We start from the raw sequence: 16,170 nt of genomic DNA, 5'->3' as shown, positions 1-16,170 counted from the left end.
TGTGGCACCTGCGAGGGGAGCTCTACCTGCTCTGGATGGCATCCGCAGCAGTGCTGTCCTTGAAACTGGACTGTTTGTAGGACAACATGAAGGGATAATGATGTGGTAGCACCACAGTCACTCCTGGATAGCAGGCTCAGCCTGCCAGCAAAGTGTCTGAACAAGAATTGATCACCCTCAGACCAGGTCTTCCCTGCAATTTTTGCATATGATCCTGGATGTGTGTCTGTAAGTGCTCTGGGGAATTGCCTAGTGGTGTCTGTTACTTTCTACCTTAACTGGAAAAGGGAAGGGCTGGCAAAGTCTTTCTTCTGCTTGCTGCACCTGACATGGCTTGCTGTCGTGGTTCACCTCCAGCTGGCAACTGAAGCCCCATGCAGCTGCTTGCTCACTCCCCCTGGGTGGGGTGGGGAGAGAATCGGAAGGGTAAAAGTGAGAAAACTCCTTGGTTGAGATAAAGACAGTTTAATAGGGAAAGCAAAAGCTGCGCACGTAAGCAAAGCAAACCAAGGAATTCATTCCCCACTTCCCCTGGGCAGGCAGGTGTTCAGCCATCTCCAGGAAAGCAGGGCCCCAACACACGTAACGGTGACTTGGGAAGACAAACGCCATCACTCCGAACGTCCCCCCTTCCTTCTTCTTCCTTCAGCTTTATCTGCTGATCATGACGTCCTATGGTCTGGGATATCCCTTGGGTCAGTTGGGGTCAGCTGTCCCGGCTGTGTCCCCTCCCAACTCCTTGTGCCCCCCCAGCCTGCTCGCTGGTGGGGTGGGGGGAGAAGCAGAAAAGCCCTTGGCTCTGTGTGAGCACTGCTCAGCAGGAATGAAAACATCCCTGTGTTATCAACAGTTTCCATCACAAATCCAAATGATGGCCCCATACTAGTTACTATGAAGAAAATGAACTCTATCCCAGCCAAAACCAGCACACTTGCAAACAGCATAAGGCTGTAAAAAACATTCAAGGTGAGCCACCAGGTAAGAGGACTTCAGGGGTACTTGCCCATGCCAAGCCACGGGAGCACTTCTTTCTGAAGCTTCCTGTTTGAAGAAGTGGAGGAGAGGATTATCAGATTAGCAAGTGTAAAATGGCCTGTGCAAGGCAGTTTTGTGTCTACTGATTGCCTTTGTGATGCTTGACAGAGCACAAGTCAATTCTGACCTGAGAGCCTGCCTCAGCTGCTGTCTGTCTTGGTTTTCTTTTTGCATCTCTCTCTTTAACGTTTCAGCCTCTACCATTTTTAGCTAGTGAACCTGTCTGTCCTCAGGGAGATATGCTTCTTATCTGCTGGGACCTTCCTCTGACAGAGATCTTAATGATTATGTGGTTGAATTATTTGTTGAGAGATTATTTGCAGGCCAGGAAGGTAAACCAAGAACAACTCTGGGTTGCTTGTGGTGGACTGTAAAAGACATTCTCAGAGTTTTTACTAGAAGGAAAATTGAGGAGAAGGGAGGGTTTGCTTAGAGAATGAGCTGGGTATACAGTATTTCCTGCCCACTCCAAATGTCCGCCAGTAGTATATGTGATGTAAACAGGATAAAAATTAGTTGGTGTCAAAAACTGACAGAAGCAATAGCCGTGTTACTAGGGAAATGCATCTATTGTAACACATGAGAAGAATTGGAAGTTATAAAGAAGAAAATGAGCATTTTGTTAAAAATGGATGTTCTATTTCAAAGAAAAGGTATGATATGGATTATCTTGGCTTTTTAGGATTCTTAAAAAATAGGGCACAAAATGTTTTATCTTGGTGCACTTCCAGGCCATCTGATATAAGCTGGACATACTTAGAGGCTTAATAATGATAGTGAGGCAGAATTGTTTCTGTACTGGCATTACTGAAACTCATTATTGTAGTCACGTCCCTGAGATTTATAGTTGTTGCTTATAAGGATGGTTGCATGTGTGAAAGGTGTCATCTGCCACTTCTTACTGGCAGACACATTAATTCTACTAAATCTGCTTTGTTCATAGATAATTTCTTAGTTTCAAATGTTATGCAAAAATGACATAATTATTTTTTGTGTAGTATTTTTCTGTAGCGAGTCATTTTGGCAAAGAAAAATTCATCACCAAAATAGAACCGTGGAGGTAAAGTAACAGCTTTAGCCTGCGTGTGGTCTGAGCGCTATGACAAAAACCTTGATGGGGTTTTCAGAGAAAGCAACCCATTGCAATTTCATCTTCATGAATGCATTTGTAACTTAAAAAGAGCTTAGACGTTAAGCCTCACTAACAATTTACTTGGAAACAGCAACACAGTGTGTGTGGCTTTGCATCGATCTGGTGCGGGTTATCTGCAACCCTGCTCCCCTACATCTTGCTACTGGTAGTAATCCCATTAGACAATCACATCTGGTGTCCTCAATACACAGATTAATAGTAATTGAAAAAGTACTTCGAGTGGGTTTGATTAACTGTGTGGTCATTTTATTACCAGAGCCTCTTGTACCCTATATCTTTGTATTAAGTGAAGTGAATTTATGGCCTGTTAGGACATGCTAGTCTACAGTTGTGCACATAACTGTCTGTTATTTAGTCAAAACTACAAGAATCAAGGGTTGAGCATTTTCATACTCATGAATCTTTAATGCAACTGTACTAAATGTTACTGTAATAGCTGATTACCAATCTGTGGCTGAGTTGTTTGAGGAAAGTGGTCTGTAAGCTGTTGAGCAGCAGCTAGCTCTTCCTAGGGTTGTTTTGTTTAGCTCGATGGAAGAGAAACGTATACTTCAGTGTGGCAAGCATTTGCTTCCAGTGTGGCTGATGGCCTGGATCTGAATAGCTGTTAGGATGCCAGGAATGGGAAATCTGTTTGGACAAAATTGCACCAATTTGTTTCTCAGTAGCAGGTGGACAGAATTGGGCTTTAGCAGAGAAATATTTTTGTGTTCCTAAACCTTTCTAATCTTTTGGCTAACAATATTTATCCTTGGCTAGTGATGTTTATCTATGTACAGTTTATTTCTCCATTTTATTCGGAGGAGAGGGAAAGCTATTGAGGGAAAAAAGTTGACCTGGTTATCCACATGGATAGATTGAGAAGGTTTTGAGCTTTATTTTCCCATAGAACTGTTTTTGGAATGGATCTGAGGAACTGAAAAAGCTGTAGCATGTTTACTAAGAATGGGTCTAGATTTGGGCAAGTGAACGAACTCTGCAGAATCACACTTAGCCCATGTGCAGATGGAAGTTCCTAAATAGAAACTGAGCTTGTGCGCTCTCCATGAGGTGGGGATAGCAGGGGAAGATGTCCATTATAAATGTAGCTGTGTTCTTGAAACCTGTTGTCCAGGCTTTTCTTTCAGAGAAATGGTGTCTTGTTAAATGCAAGCTGCACAGATTCACAGTCACTCTGGCGGAGAGGTATGTTACGACCTCCAGCTTCCACAGTACAAAATAAACAGAATATTAGTGTCTAACCTGTACTGAACAGTGAAGTCTGGTGCACTAGCAAGACAATAGCACTATATTTACAGGCTATGTTGGCCAGGATGAGGAGATCTAAGTATTTCAACAGTTTGGTGTTTGCTGTAACTTTTGTATGTTCAGACTTAGTAATCTGGTAACACAGGAGGCCCTGTGGTGTTAGAACATGGGAAACAGGTACTGTTTCTGGGTTGGTGTACAGAGGGGGAAAAAGGCTGATAACTGTGACATCTGCTTAGTAACTTTAACAACTAACTCTTAAAGTAGGTTGCTATTTCACTTCTGGCTAGAAGAAATACAGCATCTTTTGGCTGAAGTGTTAGGATCTGAATGCAAGATACAGATTCACAGAAGGATTATACAGTGGGACCTTACAGTTGAGAAAGTTTCACTGCATCCACAAAATGGTCAGAAGGAACATGTGGAAAACTTATACTGGCCTGTTTCTTCTAAAATGAGGCAGGTTCTAAAGAGGAGCACAGAACTAACCTTCAGCAGCAGCATATAAATATAACCCTACTTCCTAGGAAAGGAAGAGAACATTAAAACGTTGTGTTGGGACAAAGTTGTGAAGTGCAGTCTTTAAACATCTGCCAACCTAAGGTACACAAAAAGTTGAGCTGCATGTTGATCACTGTATTGCTCCCGTTTTGCCCATTAACTTAATCGCTGAAGCATGGAGAAAGCTACCACTGAAAAAAATGCCATTTTGTAACATTTTGCCATTACTGTATTACCTCAGTCAGGTCTCATTTAATGTTGTTACCTGAAGGGTCACTAAATGTGTGATACGAAAACTGTCAGTCTTTCCTTGATGGAAAGGGCCTTTTCTCACCTAAGAGTTGCAGTGTCTGCCCCAAAAGGCAAGATGGCAGGCATTTACAGGCTGGAGCAATAGACAGTGGGGCAGAGAGGTTTCAGGAAAGTAATCCAGGTTTTTAATTTTCTGATGAAAGACCTATGAAGTATGTTCTGCGTAAAGTTGAAATCCATGCCACATCTGGCACTTGGCAGTCATTTCATTGTTTCTTCCCAAGAATATTCTGCATGCCCCTGCTTAGTTTTGCAGAGAAGGGGAGGAAGACTGTGGCAGCCAGCTGGAAAATGTGGAACATTTTGTCATTTCTCAGCACCCTGCTCTGCTAAAACATGGCAAAGCACACGTAGGACACCCATGCTGTGGTGCTGCTATCAAACAGGCATTGCTTTCTAAGCCGGTATGTGCGGGGACCTGCAAAATACAGAGAAGAAACAAGAGTAGATTTTTTCCTTGTAGACTTCACCTGAGTGATCATTGTCAGAGCAAACCAGTCACTGCGACAAAGCAGCACAACAAACAGACGCTTACAGCTTCTCTTCAGACTGGTTGCTTCTGCACTTAGGGATGGGCTGTATCCCACTGCCAGCCCCAGGCTCACCTGGACCTGTGCCCACCACAGCAAGTTTCATCTCCACTCTGGCTGCTCCCCGGTGTTTCTTTTATCCTTTCCGTGGGCAGGGCTTGCAAACCAGGCCAGGGAAGCACACCCAGGTTTTCCACAGCTGGGTGGAAATTATTCCAGGCATAGACTCTGGTGGAATGCTTTCTTCTCCTTCATCTCCTTGTGTGGACTCTGCCCTCAGATTATTTCCTTGGCAGATCTTCCCTGCTATGTAGTAGTTACGCCAGTCATTTTCCTTGCATGGGTAAGGCCTGAAGCCCTGGGTACGTGACCTGGAGCCCGAGGCTGAACAAGTCTCGGTTTCAGCATGGTGAAGGTAAGTGCTGTGCATACACCTGAGTGAAGGGTGAGTGGAATTAGAGCCATGGAAGATACCAGGCTTGGCCAGGAGTATGTCTTGAACGCTTTGAGCTGAGCTGATACTCCTTCATGCTCAAACCCCTTGGAATGTCCACATCTCACTTGAAGAATTGTGTTGCCAAATTGTTGTCTTTCCTCTGGGGTCATGTCATTGGGCTGACTGACGTATCTAAGGATTTCTATTCTTGGGAAGTCTTCCAGCATCAAAAAGCCAGCCCAATGGAAAAGAGCTACTTTTGAACAAGCCCCAAGTAGGACTCTGCTTTGGCTTATGAACTCTGGTGCATCGCACTGATTTCAGGTTCTTGATGCTGTTCTGTACCGATTTCTGTTTTGCTTGTTGCAAGCTTTCAAGTACTTCTGAAGTACCAGCGTGTTAACAAACTGCTGAACTGACAATACAAGCTTTAATCCGCACTGCTGCTTTAGCCTTGTACTTGATGATGGAAGAGCCAAAGAAACAGCTGAACCTGGTAGAAAACCGCACTGAAGCCAAATAACTTAGCTAACATGTTTTGTAACCAGTGTGTTTCTCAGAAGCAATAAGATTAAATGGATCAGCCGGTGTGCTCTGTGCCTGGTGGAAAGAAGCTTATTTCAATTAAGAGGACCAGAGAATCTGTGCCTCGGTCCAGAAAGAAAATGAATTCCACAGAAGACCTTGACTATCCTCAAGTCATCTTGCAATACAACAGTGGATTTTTAGTTTCAAAGGTAAGAAATATAACTCGGTTTTGGATAGATGTCTGAGAGTATGCAGACAGAAATATTTAAGGATCTCACTTTAGGTCCTGAATGTAAGTCTTTGGAATGAAAAACATCTCATACAAAAGCATCCTCTCTGCTCATGTAGGCAGGAAGGAAATTTGAAAAGAAAAAAGATTTGAATGTGACCTGACCCCTCAGGATAGACTTAGAATTTATTGAGACCCCTCTGACCTTTGGGGGCTTGGATGAGCAGACCTTGTCTCTGCATGAGGCTTTATAAAAAACACTGGAGTTTTAACTGAGGTCTTACTGTCTGACTGCCTCAAATGTGGAAGGTTCCTTCACTGGTGGGATTTCTTTCCACTTTTCATTTTTGGACTTTGAGAAACGGAGAGCTGACTTCAGTTGCCTTTTCCTTCCCCCATCATACCATGCAAAGAACAGGATTTTTCAAGTATTTTCTCAAAGAATTTCCTTCCCTTTCCCATGGCTTGTCTGTATGTATTATATAGAAGGCTGAGCTTGAGAACTTTTGTGTATTGCCTCTTTTCAAATGAAAGAAAGAGTCTGGTATAATGACTGTTTCTCCAGATAGCATTTGACTAAGGCACAAAGGTAGAACTAGCAGTTCCACTTTCCTTATTGTTTATTGATGTTATTTGCCTTTCTATGTGTGTAACCACATGGGCATAAAATTATAATATCCAGTGCAGTGGAGATTTTTTCCTTTTACAATTTAGTTACCTTTCCTATTGTCCCTTGCTGCACCTCTGGCCAACATGCTAATGGAAGGAATGCTCTTTGGGTTGTGCAAATACTGCTGCATCCTAAGGCTCCTGAAAGGCAGAGCTGACAGTAAAGAGAGGAAAAATGGATAATGAAAAATCCTTTTGCTTGGTGAGAAAGAGGAGTGCCCAATGCTTTCCAAATTAACAGTGGTACTATGTTTTTGAGAAATGATCTCAACTTAGGTTAAACCATATTCTTACTGAGGGTAAAATGAGCTTCCCATGGACTTTATCAAATCATTGTAGATACAGGCAGTCAATTGAGTTGATGCCTTTGTTACTGCTTTAGGAGTGTTTGTGTGGCCAGAGAAATAGGCTAATACTTGTAAACTTGACCGTGTACAGCTAAAGAAGGATGCTTTTCTTATGTGTGGTTATGTATGTCTGTCTGAAGGTTGAGGGTTGTTCCTGGAGATGTTACACACCTTCTTTATGAAAAGACAGGGCAATTCTGCTGGCCTGAATGAGGCAGTCCTTTTGGCTGAGAGGAACCACCCTGCCTCAGGGAGACCACTGTAGTCATGCATGTCCGTCCCTGAAAATAGGGTGGGATATTGCCCTCTGCTGCAAGCCACAGGAGAGTCTTCAGGCTTCACTGGAGCATATGTTAGATCCTTAGTTAAAGAACAAAAACAACAGAAAAACCCACCACCACCGAATCTTGCTTTTGTGCTCTCCAGGCAAAAAGCAAGAGAGACTGTGAGAATATGATCTGAAACTAAGGAAGAGGCAGGAACATTTGCACCCCAAACCTGGTCTCTAAATGTGAACCTTTGTGAGCCAAAAACATTGGCTGGCTTTGACAGAAAAGGAAAAGAAATAAAAAAAGGTGCAGTACAAGGACTGTATGGTATTATCGGTGTTCAGAGAAACTTCAGTTTAATCATTGGACTTGTTTATATGAGATTATGATTTTACATGAAAAAAATATTATTATGTGTATATTTTCTCCAACATAGCGGCTTTAGAAATGCAGAAGGCTTTGGTGCTTTCACCTGATCCCTCGCTCCCACCTTTCCTTACCTCCAGGTTATGTTCACTGCCTGTGAGTTGGGGGTGTTTGATCTTCTGCTGGAGTCAGGAGAGCCTCTGTCTTCAGATGCCATTGCTGCGCGCTTGGGTACCAGCACCACAGGGATGGAAAGACTGCTGGATGCCTGTGTGGGACTGAAGCTCTTGGCAGTAGAGCTGACACAAGAAGGAGGTAATAAAAGCAGAAGAAAGGGAAGAAACTAAAAGACTTAAACCTCTGATGGTTTTGAAAGTGAGGCAAGGTGTGTGGGGAGAGGTGATATCTAGAGTTAGGCCAGTTACCGTAGCTGGAAGGAGGAGAGAATCACTTGGGAATGCTGTTCCTTCTTCAGCTGAAAGAGAAGCAGCAAATGTCAGCATGATTCAATCTGTAAAGTAGAACCCAGGTGAAGGGCTCTATATTCCTAAAATTATTTGTGCAAGAGCCTCGGGCGACCTTGGAGAAGATATTCAGGGTCTCTGCAGAGCTGGTCTCAAGAAACCTCTGAGGTGTGGGCATGATTTTAAACCTTAAAACAAAATGTCAGGGTGGATGGGCAACAGCATGATTTAAAAACATGTTTTGTTTGTCTTTGGGGTTTTACCACTGTGTGAAGTATTTTGTTAGGTTGCTGATCTGAACTGAGAGGTGACGTAAGTTTGCCTGTGCACCAGACACATTGAGTCCACGTGGTCAGAAGGGATCTGTGGCCATCAGACAGCTGGTCAGGACTAGCCAGAGTCTTGCAAGTTGTGTCCCCTGCTCTGGCTTGTGTTGTCTTGCCCTATTTTAGGGCTTACAGTAGTTGCCCAATGAGTTTAGGGAGAGCAGGATATATCTTTTATATTCCTTTTGTATGCCAGTCCCTTGGGTGAGTGATGCCAATGCAGATGCGTTGGAGGAAGCGGGGGAGATTTCTGTAAGTCCTTTAGGCATTCATCTGTCTGCAGTAGGTCCTGCCCTAGTGAACTGAGAGACCGTAGGTGTGGTTGGCATGCTGATTTGAGGACTTGTCTCCCACTTGCTGACCTTGTTGATTGGAAAAAAAGACTTGTCTGCAAGGGCTTTTCATTTAAATAGAGCATACTAAAAGCTTCCTCTGATAGCAGAAGCCTATAGGTAAATGATGACACTCGTAAGGCATTCCTCTTGCTGTTCTTGAAAGAAATGTTTGGTGCTGGAGTAAGTGTAGGTAGATAGTGTTTACTCACATTGAACCCAGCAACACACATTTCAGCAGCCCTCACCCACTGCTTATTGCAGTGGAAGGATTGATTGTAGAAGCAATGTGGTTGTATCTTTCATCATACGGACATCTTCTGGTGATAAATGCCATGCTGAACAATAGGCTTGGCAAGGTGGTACATCATACGTGTTAGTAAATATATTTATTTCACCCTTTAGCCCTCTACAGAAACACAGAAATTTCCAACATCTACCTTACAAAATCAAGTCCCAAGTCTCAGTATCATATTATGATGTATTATTCCAATACAGTCTACTTGTGCTGGCACTACCTGGCTGATGCTGTGAGGTAAGGAGGAGTGTTGTGTGCTGTCTGTTGCAGACTGCTTTGCGGCATCTGTGTGGCTGCTCTGAGTGGTGTGTTTCTGGGGAAGGGCACAGTGAAGATGCTGGCTGGTTCTCAGAAAGAAAAAACAACAGATCATTTTGGCTGATAACACAGCCAATATGTGTTCTTGTTTTTTCTTGTTTTCTATTTGTGTGTGTTCTTGTTTTCCTTTTCCTTCTGATAGTAGAGATGATCTAGAAATCTGATTTCTGTGTGTTTGACCTTCAGGAAAGCACTTGATCATTACAGTGGCTCTCACTTGAGGAGGCATCAATAAAGTAAAGGATGAGTGACGATGCAAAGGATAGTTCTGTTGCAAAGGTGTATAGGAGTAGTTTAATATGGGGCAGGAGTCTCACTTGTTCCCGTCGTGCAACTGATGATCAACCATGGTCTGTTTGATGGTGATGATTGCACCAGTCTTGTACCTTTACCTGAGATGTGTTCCCATAAATCATAGAATCATAGAATGGTTTGGGTTGGAAAGGACCTTAAAGATCGTGTAGTTCCAACCCCCCTGCCATGGGCAGGGACACCTTCCACTAGACCAGGTTGCTCAAAGCCCCATCCAACCTGGCCTTGAAAAGAACCAGTCTTCTTGTGAAAGGTTGAGAAATACATCAGCATATTTTGGGGTGGCAAATGAGGGTGCCTTTACAGCCATTACAAACAGGCTGGCATATATTCTGTACAAAGCTGAGCACCTTCCACAGTGATAAACTAGCTGAAACTACAGCTCTGAGGTGTGTTTGGGGTAAAAGAAAAAGAAATCCACACTCATGCTTTTTTTGGCTGCTGTTTTAGGGAGGGAAGAAACCAATATGAAAGAGCTTTCGGCATTTTATCTAAAGACCCTTTTGGAGCAATGTACAGGTAATCATTAGTATATTTATAGAAAATTTATTCTTGTATTGTAGATAAAATTAATGTTTTTAATTATGGCTCAGGACAATTAAATATGATGTGAGAATCCCACTCATCAGAACCATCATGCAGCATTTTCCTTTCTCAACAATATCCATTACTGAGACACTGTCTGATATTTTGAATAGAAGTATATAATTTCCTATTCCGAAAAACATATCACAGGTCTCTAGCACAGAAGCAATAGCAGTTGAAGGAAGAAAAAAATCCCTTGGAAGCCTGAGAATTAGCAGCGTAACACACTGTTGGACTTCACTAATCTTAATTCCCTATTTAAATGCATGAATGCATAGCTGTACCCTTCTGCTACAGTAAGATTTAAGGGAGGTTTATATGCAAAGAGACTGTATTCTGTGTCAATAAAAACAGACATTAGTGTTTAAGCTAAAACTTGTAATAACAGTTATATGATAGGAATCACCAAGGATATTGTAAGTTACCTTTTCTACGCACTGTGTCTGTTTGCATTACTAGATCAGAAGAAGAAATGCTGAAATTCATGGCTGGCCAGAACTCAGTATGGAGTATATGTGGCAGAGATGTTCTTGCTGCATTTGACCTTTCCCCTTTCAGGCAGATCTGTGACCTGGGAGGTGAGCGTCAGTAGATCTTCTTTAACAAGCCTCTGAACTGCCTTCTTTTACAAGCTCTGAAGAGAAAAATAACTGCTGTGTTATATGACGGGCAAAACAATGGAAAGGAGGACATAGCTCAGCAATAAAGGGAGGGTTTTACTGTCTTGGTTGGGTTAAAAAGAGAAACGTGAGAGTGGTGAGGGCATTAGGAAGCTCAATGCTTTTCTCTTCAGAGTCTCATTCGTGTGAGTAGTGGCTTATCCCCTTGTGTATGTGGCAGGTCTGGCATTTTTTCTTGCCTTGCTTGATACATTCTCCTGGTGCCAGACTCTTTCCCTACTCCCCTTCAGTCAGTGTCGTTGAGATACTGTCTGCAGCCTCTTACCCTGCAGCACCCTGCTGTCCCAGTGCTGCCAGGATTCATGGGAGCCGTCGGGCTCCCTCGCGGGCTCCATCTCTGCTTCCCCAGCACCTGGTTTAGCGGCTCTGGTTTTTGTTTCGTGCCTTCCAGCATCCACAGCTGGCTCTGGCCAGGGGTGTCTAAGAGCTGTAAGGGCTGGGGCTGACCACATAGGCATGGATGCTGGGGGCCCTGGAGCTTTCTGCAGAGCAAACGGAGATGGTGGCCTCTCCTGTCCCTGCCCTTCCCTTTCAGCAACACGTGGGGAGCAAATGTACCTTGCCAGCTTCCGCGAGGCTGAATGCATCGTTGCCTGCATCGCTTCACGGGGGTGTTGCTGAACGGGTTGGTTTTCTGTCAGCGCTGACCTTCTTTTGCTTTCCCCAAAGGAGGTGGAGGAGCTTTGGCCCGCGAGTGTGTTTCTTTGTACCCAAATTCCACGGTCACAATTTATGACCTGCCAAAGGTCGTGCAACTGGCCAAAGAGCAATTTGTTCCCCCTGAGGAGCATCGGATCGCTTTCCATGAAGGTAGGTGCGGACGGCGGTGTGGTGTTGTCACAGCTGTTGCTCCTGAGCCCCTTGTCTCTGCTCAGAGGTACCGTACTGGAGGGTCAGGTCTCCAGCTGCCCCTTCTGTGGGCAGAGTGTCCCAGACTGCAGCCACCCCAGCCTGGGTCTGCAGTTTATTGCTACCACAGGGCTGTCCCAGTTGTGTATCCGCAACTATCAGAGACAGGACTTGGGTATTCAGCAGCCCAGAAGCTTTTTACTCCTGAAGAGAACTATTTGATTTCTTCAGAACAAGGGTACTTTAACAAAAAAAGGGTCCTGCAATTTTGAAAAACTGCCATGCTGTGTTATAAATCTTCCCAACACTCCCTTTTCTCCTGTGCAGACCTCCTGGCAGATGTGTGGGATGCCAGGCCTGCTCTGAGCAAGGGGTATTCCTCCTCGGGTCATGATTGATTGCCTTTCAGATCCTAAGATACTTCAGGCTTTGAATGTGGGTGAGCTAGCCCATATTCCTCTTGCCCAGTCCATAGATCTTGCTTGGTCTTTGAACCATCTATGATGAAAATGCATGTAGGGAGATCTAGTTTTTAATGTTTACAAAAGCCTTCAAAGTGTTGAAATGACTTAATACTGCTTGAAGCTCAGAGAGAGGAAAGAAGCCTTGAGGAAGGAAGGGAGTACATAAAAAACAAAGATGGAGAAACAGAGGAAATGTTATGTATGCCAGTGGTGCAAAGAAATGGGAGCGGAAATGACAAAGTAAGATGCAGAGAGAAAAAAAACAAATGCAGTACACCAAGTGCTGAACGAAAGGCATGGTGATGAAGCTAGTGCTAGGAGGTGAGAGATGTGTATTTTTTCCTTATGGATTTATGATGTAGCTCTGTGGTTACTGAAGGTCTTTGAAAATATGCTTAGATAAGGGAGAATTCTTTCCTTTTTTCCATGACAGAAACCATGACAAACTGTCTCCTCTTAACACTTTATGAATCTGAATTCTTGTCATTGAAGAAAACTTAAACTCAAATGCTTTCCTGTGCATCAAAGGCTGTTTCAGATGAACTGCTGCTTTTAAACATTTCAGACCTTCTTGAGACTGACCAAGAACAAAATCCCCTATGCAGTGCCACAGAGGACTTTTACCTGGTAACTCTGTTGCTGTCTGATGTGGGTGATGGACATGGAGTCTTTAGAACTGGACAGAACTGAAAATATCTGCTTAACCCAGCCCCCTGTGTTTTCAGGGTTTTGTGTAATACACGTATTCTTGCTTTACAGGAGACTTCTTTAATGATTCAATTCCAGAAGCTGAACTATATATTTTATCCAAGATACTGCACGACTGGGATGATGACAAATGCAGGCAGCTGCTGGCAAAAGTCTACAAGGCTTGCAGAGCTGGTAGGTGTGAGCTCTTGAAGAGCAGAGAGACCCTTGCCTATCAGTAACATGAAGCATACCAGTCTCTGCTCAATTTGGGTGGCAGTTTCAGTGCAGGGGTTTCTTGGTTTAGTCTTTTGCTTTCCTAAGCCAGCCATGTGCAGCTGAGCCAAATAGGGCCTGGTCTAAGTTCTCCTTAGCTGGCTTCCAGTTTTAGTCTCCTTCTCTACAGGGAGTCATCTTTCAAGGCATTTAGGTGTAAAGATTGGGGATTTTCGGTATTGTTTAGACAGACCAGTGTATACATCATAGTAAAAATCCCATTAAGCATCACATTGAACCCTTGGAGCTTTGAAAACACTGCCTACAGAGTTGGGTTCTTAGCAAAATCAGTAAGCTCCTGTGGATTTCAGCTGGGGGAAATGGGAAGTTTCCATCCCAGCCATAGCATCCCCTTCAGCCCTGGTACATCAGTACCTAGGTAGCCAAGCAGAGGCATGCTCCAATGCTTTTGCTCTTTCATTGTCTTCTGTGGTGCAGAAATATGACTTAACATAGAGGCTTCTGCTTCCTGAAACTAAAGGTTAGGATCTAATAACTCAGCTGAGAAATACCTTGTCTTCTCAGAGCTCAGCATGTGTTTTATTTCTCTTTATTCAACCAGGTGGTGGAGTGCTGCTGGTTGAATCGCTTCTGAATGAAGATAAAAGTGGGCCTTTAGAAACCCAACTGTATTCGATGAATATGTTGGTCCAGACAGAAGGAAAAGAGCGAACAGCAGCAGAGTACAGCAAGCTCCTCGAGGCAGCTGGCTTCAGAGAGGTTCAAGTCAAGAGGACTGGAAAACTCTATGATGCTGTTTTAGGAAGTAAGTAATAGTACCTCTTTTATGTACCTAACAAGATAGAATAAGTGGATAAATATGATATTCTCTTCTAAGAGGGGAATCATCAACTTAGCTTTTAGTTAAGGCAGCCAACATTTTTGTGAGCTGATATACTGTCAGGAGAATCACTAATGATAGATCTTGAGCGTGCATGGATTGTGAGTCTGGGAGCCTGACTAGGGCTTGCCTTTGGATCTGGAACAGAAAGAAAGAAATCAACACGTTCCACAAGAAATGATCCACGAAAGAAATGTGTAGTGTGTCTGCTTCAGATTTTTTCATTCTTTCCAATTTTAACGCTGTATCTGACAAAAGCAAAGCTGAATTTGTACTTGAATTCCTGCAAAATAAAACTGATCACAGTACTGAGCTCTGTTACCTGAATTTTTGTTCCTGGGGAATTGATATAGTAGAACAGACCAAATTATGTCTCCTTGTGGTTAGTCTTCTCAGAGTTCCAGGAGAAATCCTGTCTGAGCCTTGGAAAGTTTGGCATGAAAAATTATATTCATTTTTTATTTCCTGTAGATTTTAAGTTAAGAATTTTGTAGCTTGATGGCTGGCTGAAGCGCAGGGGATGCTCTTTACAGGGCAGGCCCAGAGATGACAGCTGAGAGGGAGAATGATGCAGCCGAGTCATTCAGTTACACACTGGGGAAGTCCTTACTGCACGCCTCCTGCTATTTCTTTAAATCATTTGATCAAGCACAACCTGCCATAACCCACCCAGTTCATGGAAGCAGAATTACAGCTTACTGGAGTGAGAAACATTTGGAGAAGGCACCAGAAGGTCACTCTGTAGTTGTGGCTTGAACACTAATTGCATTTGCACATTAAGCTGGATACTAGAGGAGCCTGAGATGGTCTTCTCAGTAGCCATCTACAGAAGCCTCCTGCTCCTTTGATTGTAGGAGGAGCATAGGGAGAAAGTAGCCTCAGTAGGGAAAAGTTAGCCTTTTGTCACGTTTTGTGATATCAAAATCAAATCGCAAGGCCATAATGGCCCTTCTCATTCTTAAAAGCAACAGGGCACAGTTCATGAGCCACTTATGCCAAGTAGGATCTGGCCCTGTAGATATCGACAGGATATTGCAGGAGTTGGGGCAAGTGGTTTTGGAGAGTGCCCTCGCAAGCTGCAGTCACTGTGCAGTGTTCCCTACCTGCAAGTTACGTGGCATGAAGGTGACTTTGCCAGGAGCTGCAGCCTGTGAGAAATGTGTTCCGAATGCTTGCTCACTTTCCAGACAAAGCGAGGTGTTACATCCTGCAGCAGCCAGGCATGAACGCAAATAATGAAATGAGGCTGACCAGGTCTTTGTTGATTCCCCCCACACCACAAAAAACCCAGATGTTCAGAGAAATTATTTCACTGCTTTGACTGTACCAAGCAGCCAATGAAGTATGCTGGGGGAAAAAATACAAAACTCCTATCTGGACTTTCTCTGATACGCTTTTTACCCCCAAAAAGTTGCATGCCCATGGACTGCTGGTTGTTCACGTGGCTGCATTGTTGCCTGAGCCAGTAGACAGGCCAGTCATGGTCAGCATGCTGCAGCTGCATATATAAACTGACACATCATATAACCTTGATGAGTCAGAGAATTCCTGTCTTGGCTGGTGTCAGTGGTAGTTCTGCCCTTGACTTTAAAAAAAAAAAAAAAAAGTGAGCTGGCTGTTTTGGTTTGTCAAAACATATTCCTTAAATACGGTTCTTCTGCACTGAGTTGATTCAGGACATGCCCTGCATGTCATTAACTTACCAGCGAGTGGCTTGGGCATGACTTGAATAGGCAAGATGCACACCTGGTTCTAACATGCGTTTTAGCTGTACCAGTGTTCAAAGATGCTGGGTCTTTAAACAACAGATTGACCCGTCATTACCTGCGATACAGATGGAAATGAATCAAGTGCAGAATGGTGATTGCAGAATTTGAAGATCATTGGTATTTAAATGACTTTTAAGGGTCATATGTGATGGCATCTGAGAGCAGTTAAACACCAACGCGTGATCACAGTGTGCTTTCACTGCCTGTGTGAAGCAGAACCTCCAGCTGGCTATAGCTTTGGCTGCTCATTCCTTATCTGCTAGTTGGCATTTGAGCATCCAGCTTCTGGGGGGGGTGCTAAAGCTACTCTCTTATGCTAGAAAACCAAGGAAATACTGGAGCATGC

The 16,170-nt window shown here is 43.7% G+C and overlaps 1 protein-coding gene across 1 annotated transcript; it reads left to right on the top strand.

The window, feature by feature from the left end:
- The first annotated feature begins 852 nt into the window (after positions 1-852).
- On the top strand, positions 853-14,363 carry LOC128135116 (acetylserotonin O-methyltransferase). The gene is made up of 8 exons (XM_052773670.1): positions 853-5,952; positions 7,764-7,938; positions 9,151-9,280; positions 10,124-10,192; positions 10,718-10,836; positions 11,608-11,748; positions 13,011-13,133; positions 13,777-14,363. The coding sequence occupies exons 1-8, from the start codon at positions 5,791-5,793 to the stop codon at positions 13,986-13,988; spliced, it is 1,131 nt and encodes a 376-aa protein (XP_052629630.1). The 5' UTR covers positions 853-5,790; the 3' UTR covers positions 13,989-14,363.
- The last annotated feature ends 1,807 nt before the right edge of the window (positions 14,364-16,170 follow it).

This window comes from Harpia harpyja, chromosome 22 (assembly GCF_026419915.1).
Source record: "Harpia harpyja isolate bHarHar1 chromosome 22, bHarHar1 primary haplotype, whole genome shotgun sequence".
Lineage (NCBI taxonomy): Eukaryota > Metazoa > Chordata > Aves > Accipitriformes > Accipitridae > Harpia > Harpia harpyja.
The sequence above is the reverse complement of the archived record's forward strand: the minus strand, read 5'-3'. Positions and strand labels throughout refer to the sequence as shown.

Coding starts and splice junctions, on each gene's coding strand:
- LOC128135116 (XM_052773670.1), top strand. CDS start 5,791: ATGGATCAGCCGGTGTGCTCTGTGCCTGGTGGAAAGAAGCTTATTTCA. Junction 7,939..9,150: donor AGAGCTGACACAAGAAGGAG/GTAATAAAAGCA, acceptor TTCACCCTTTAG/CCCTCTACAGAAACACAGAA. Junction 9,281..10,123: donor TACCTGGCTGATGCTGTGAG/GTAAGGAGGAGT, acceptor CTGCTGTTTTAG/GGAGGGAAGAAACCAATATG.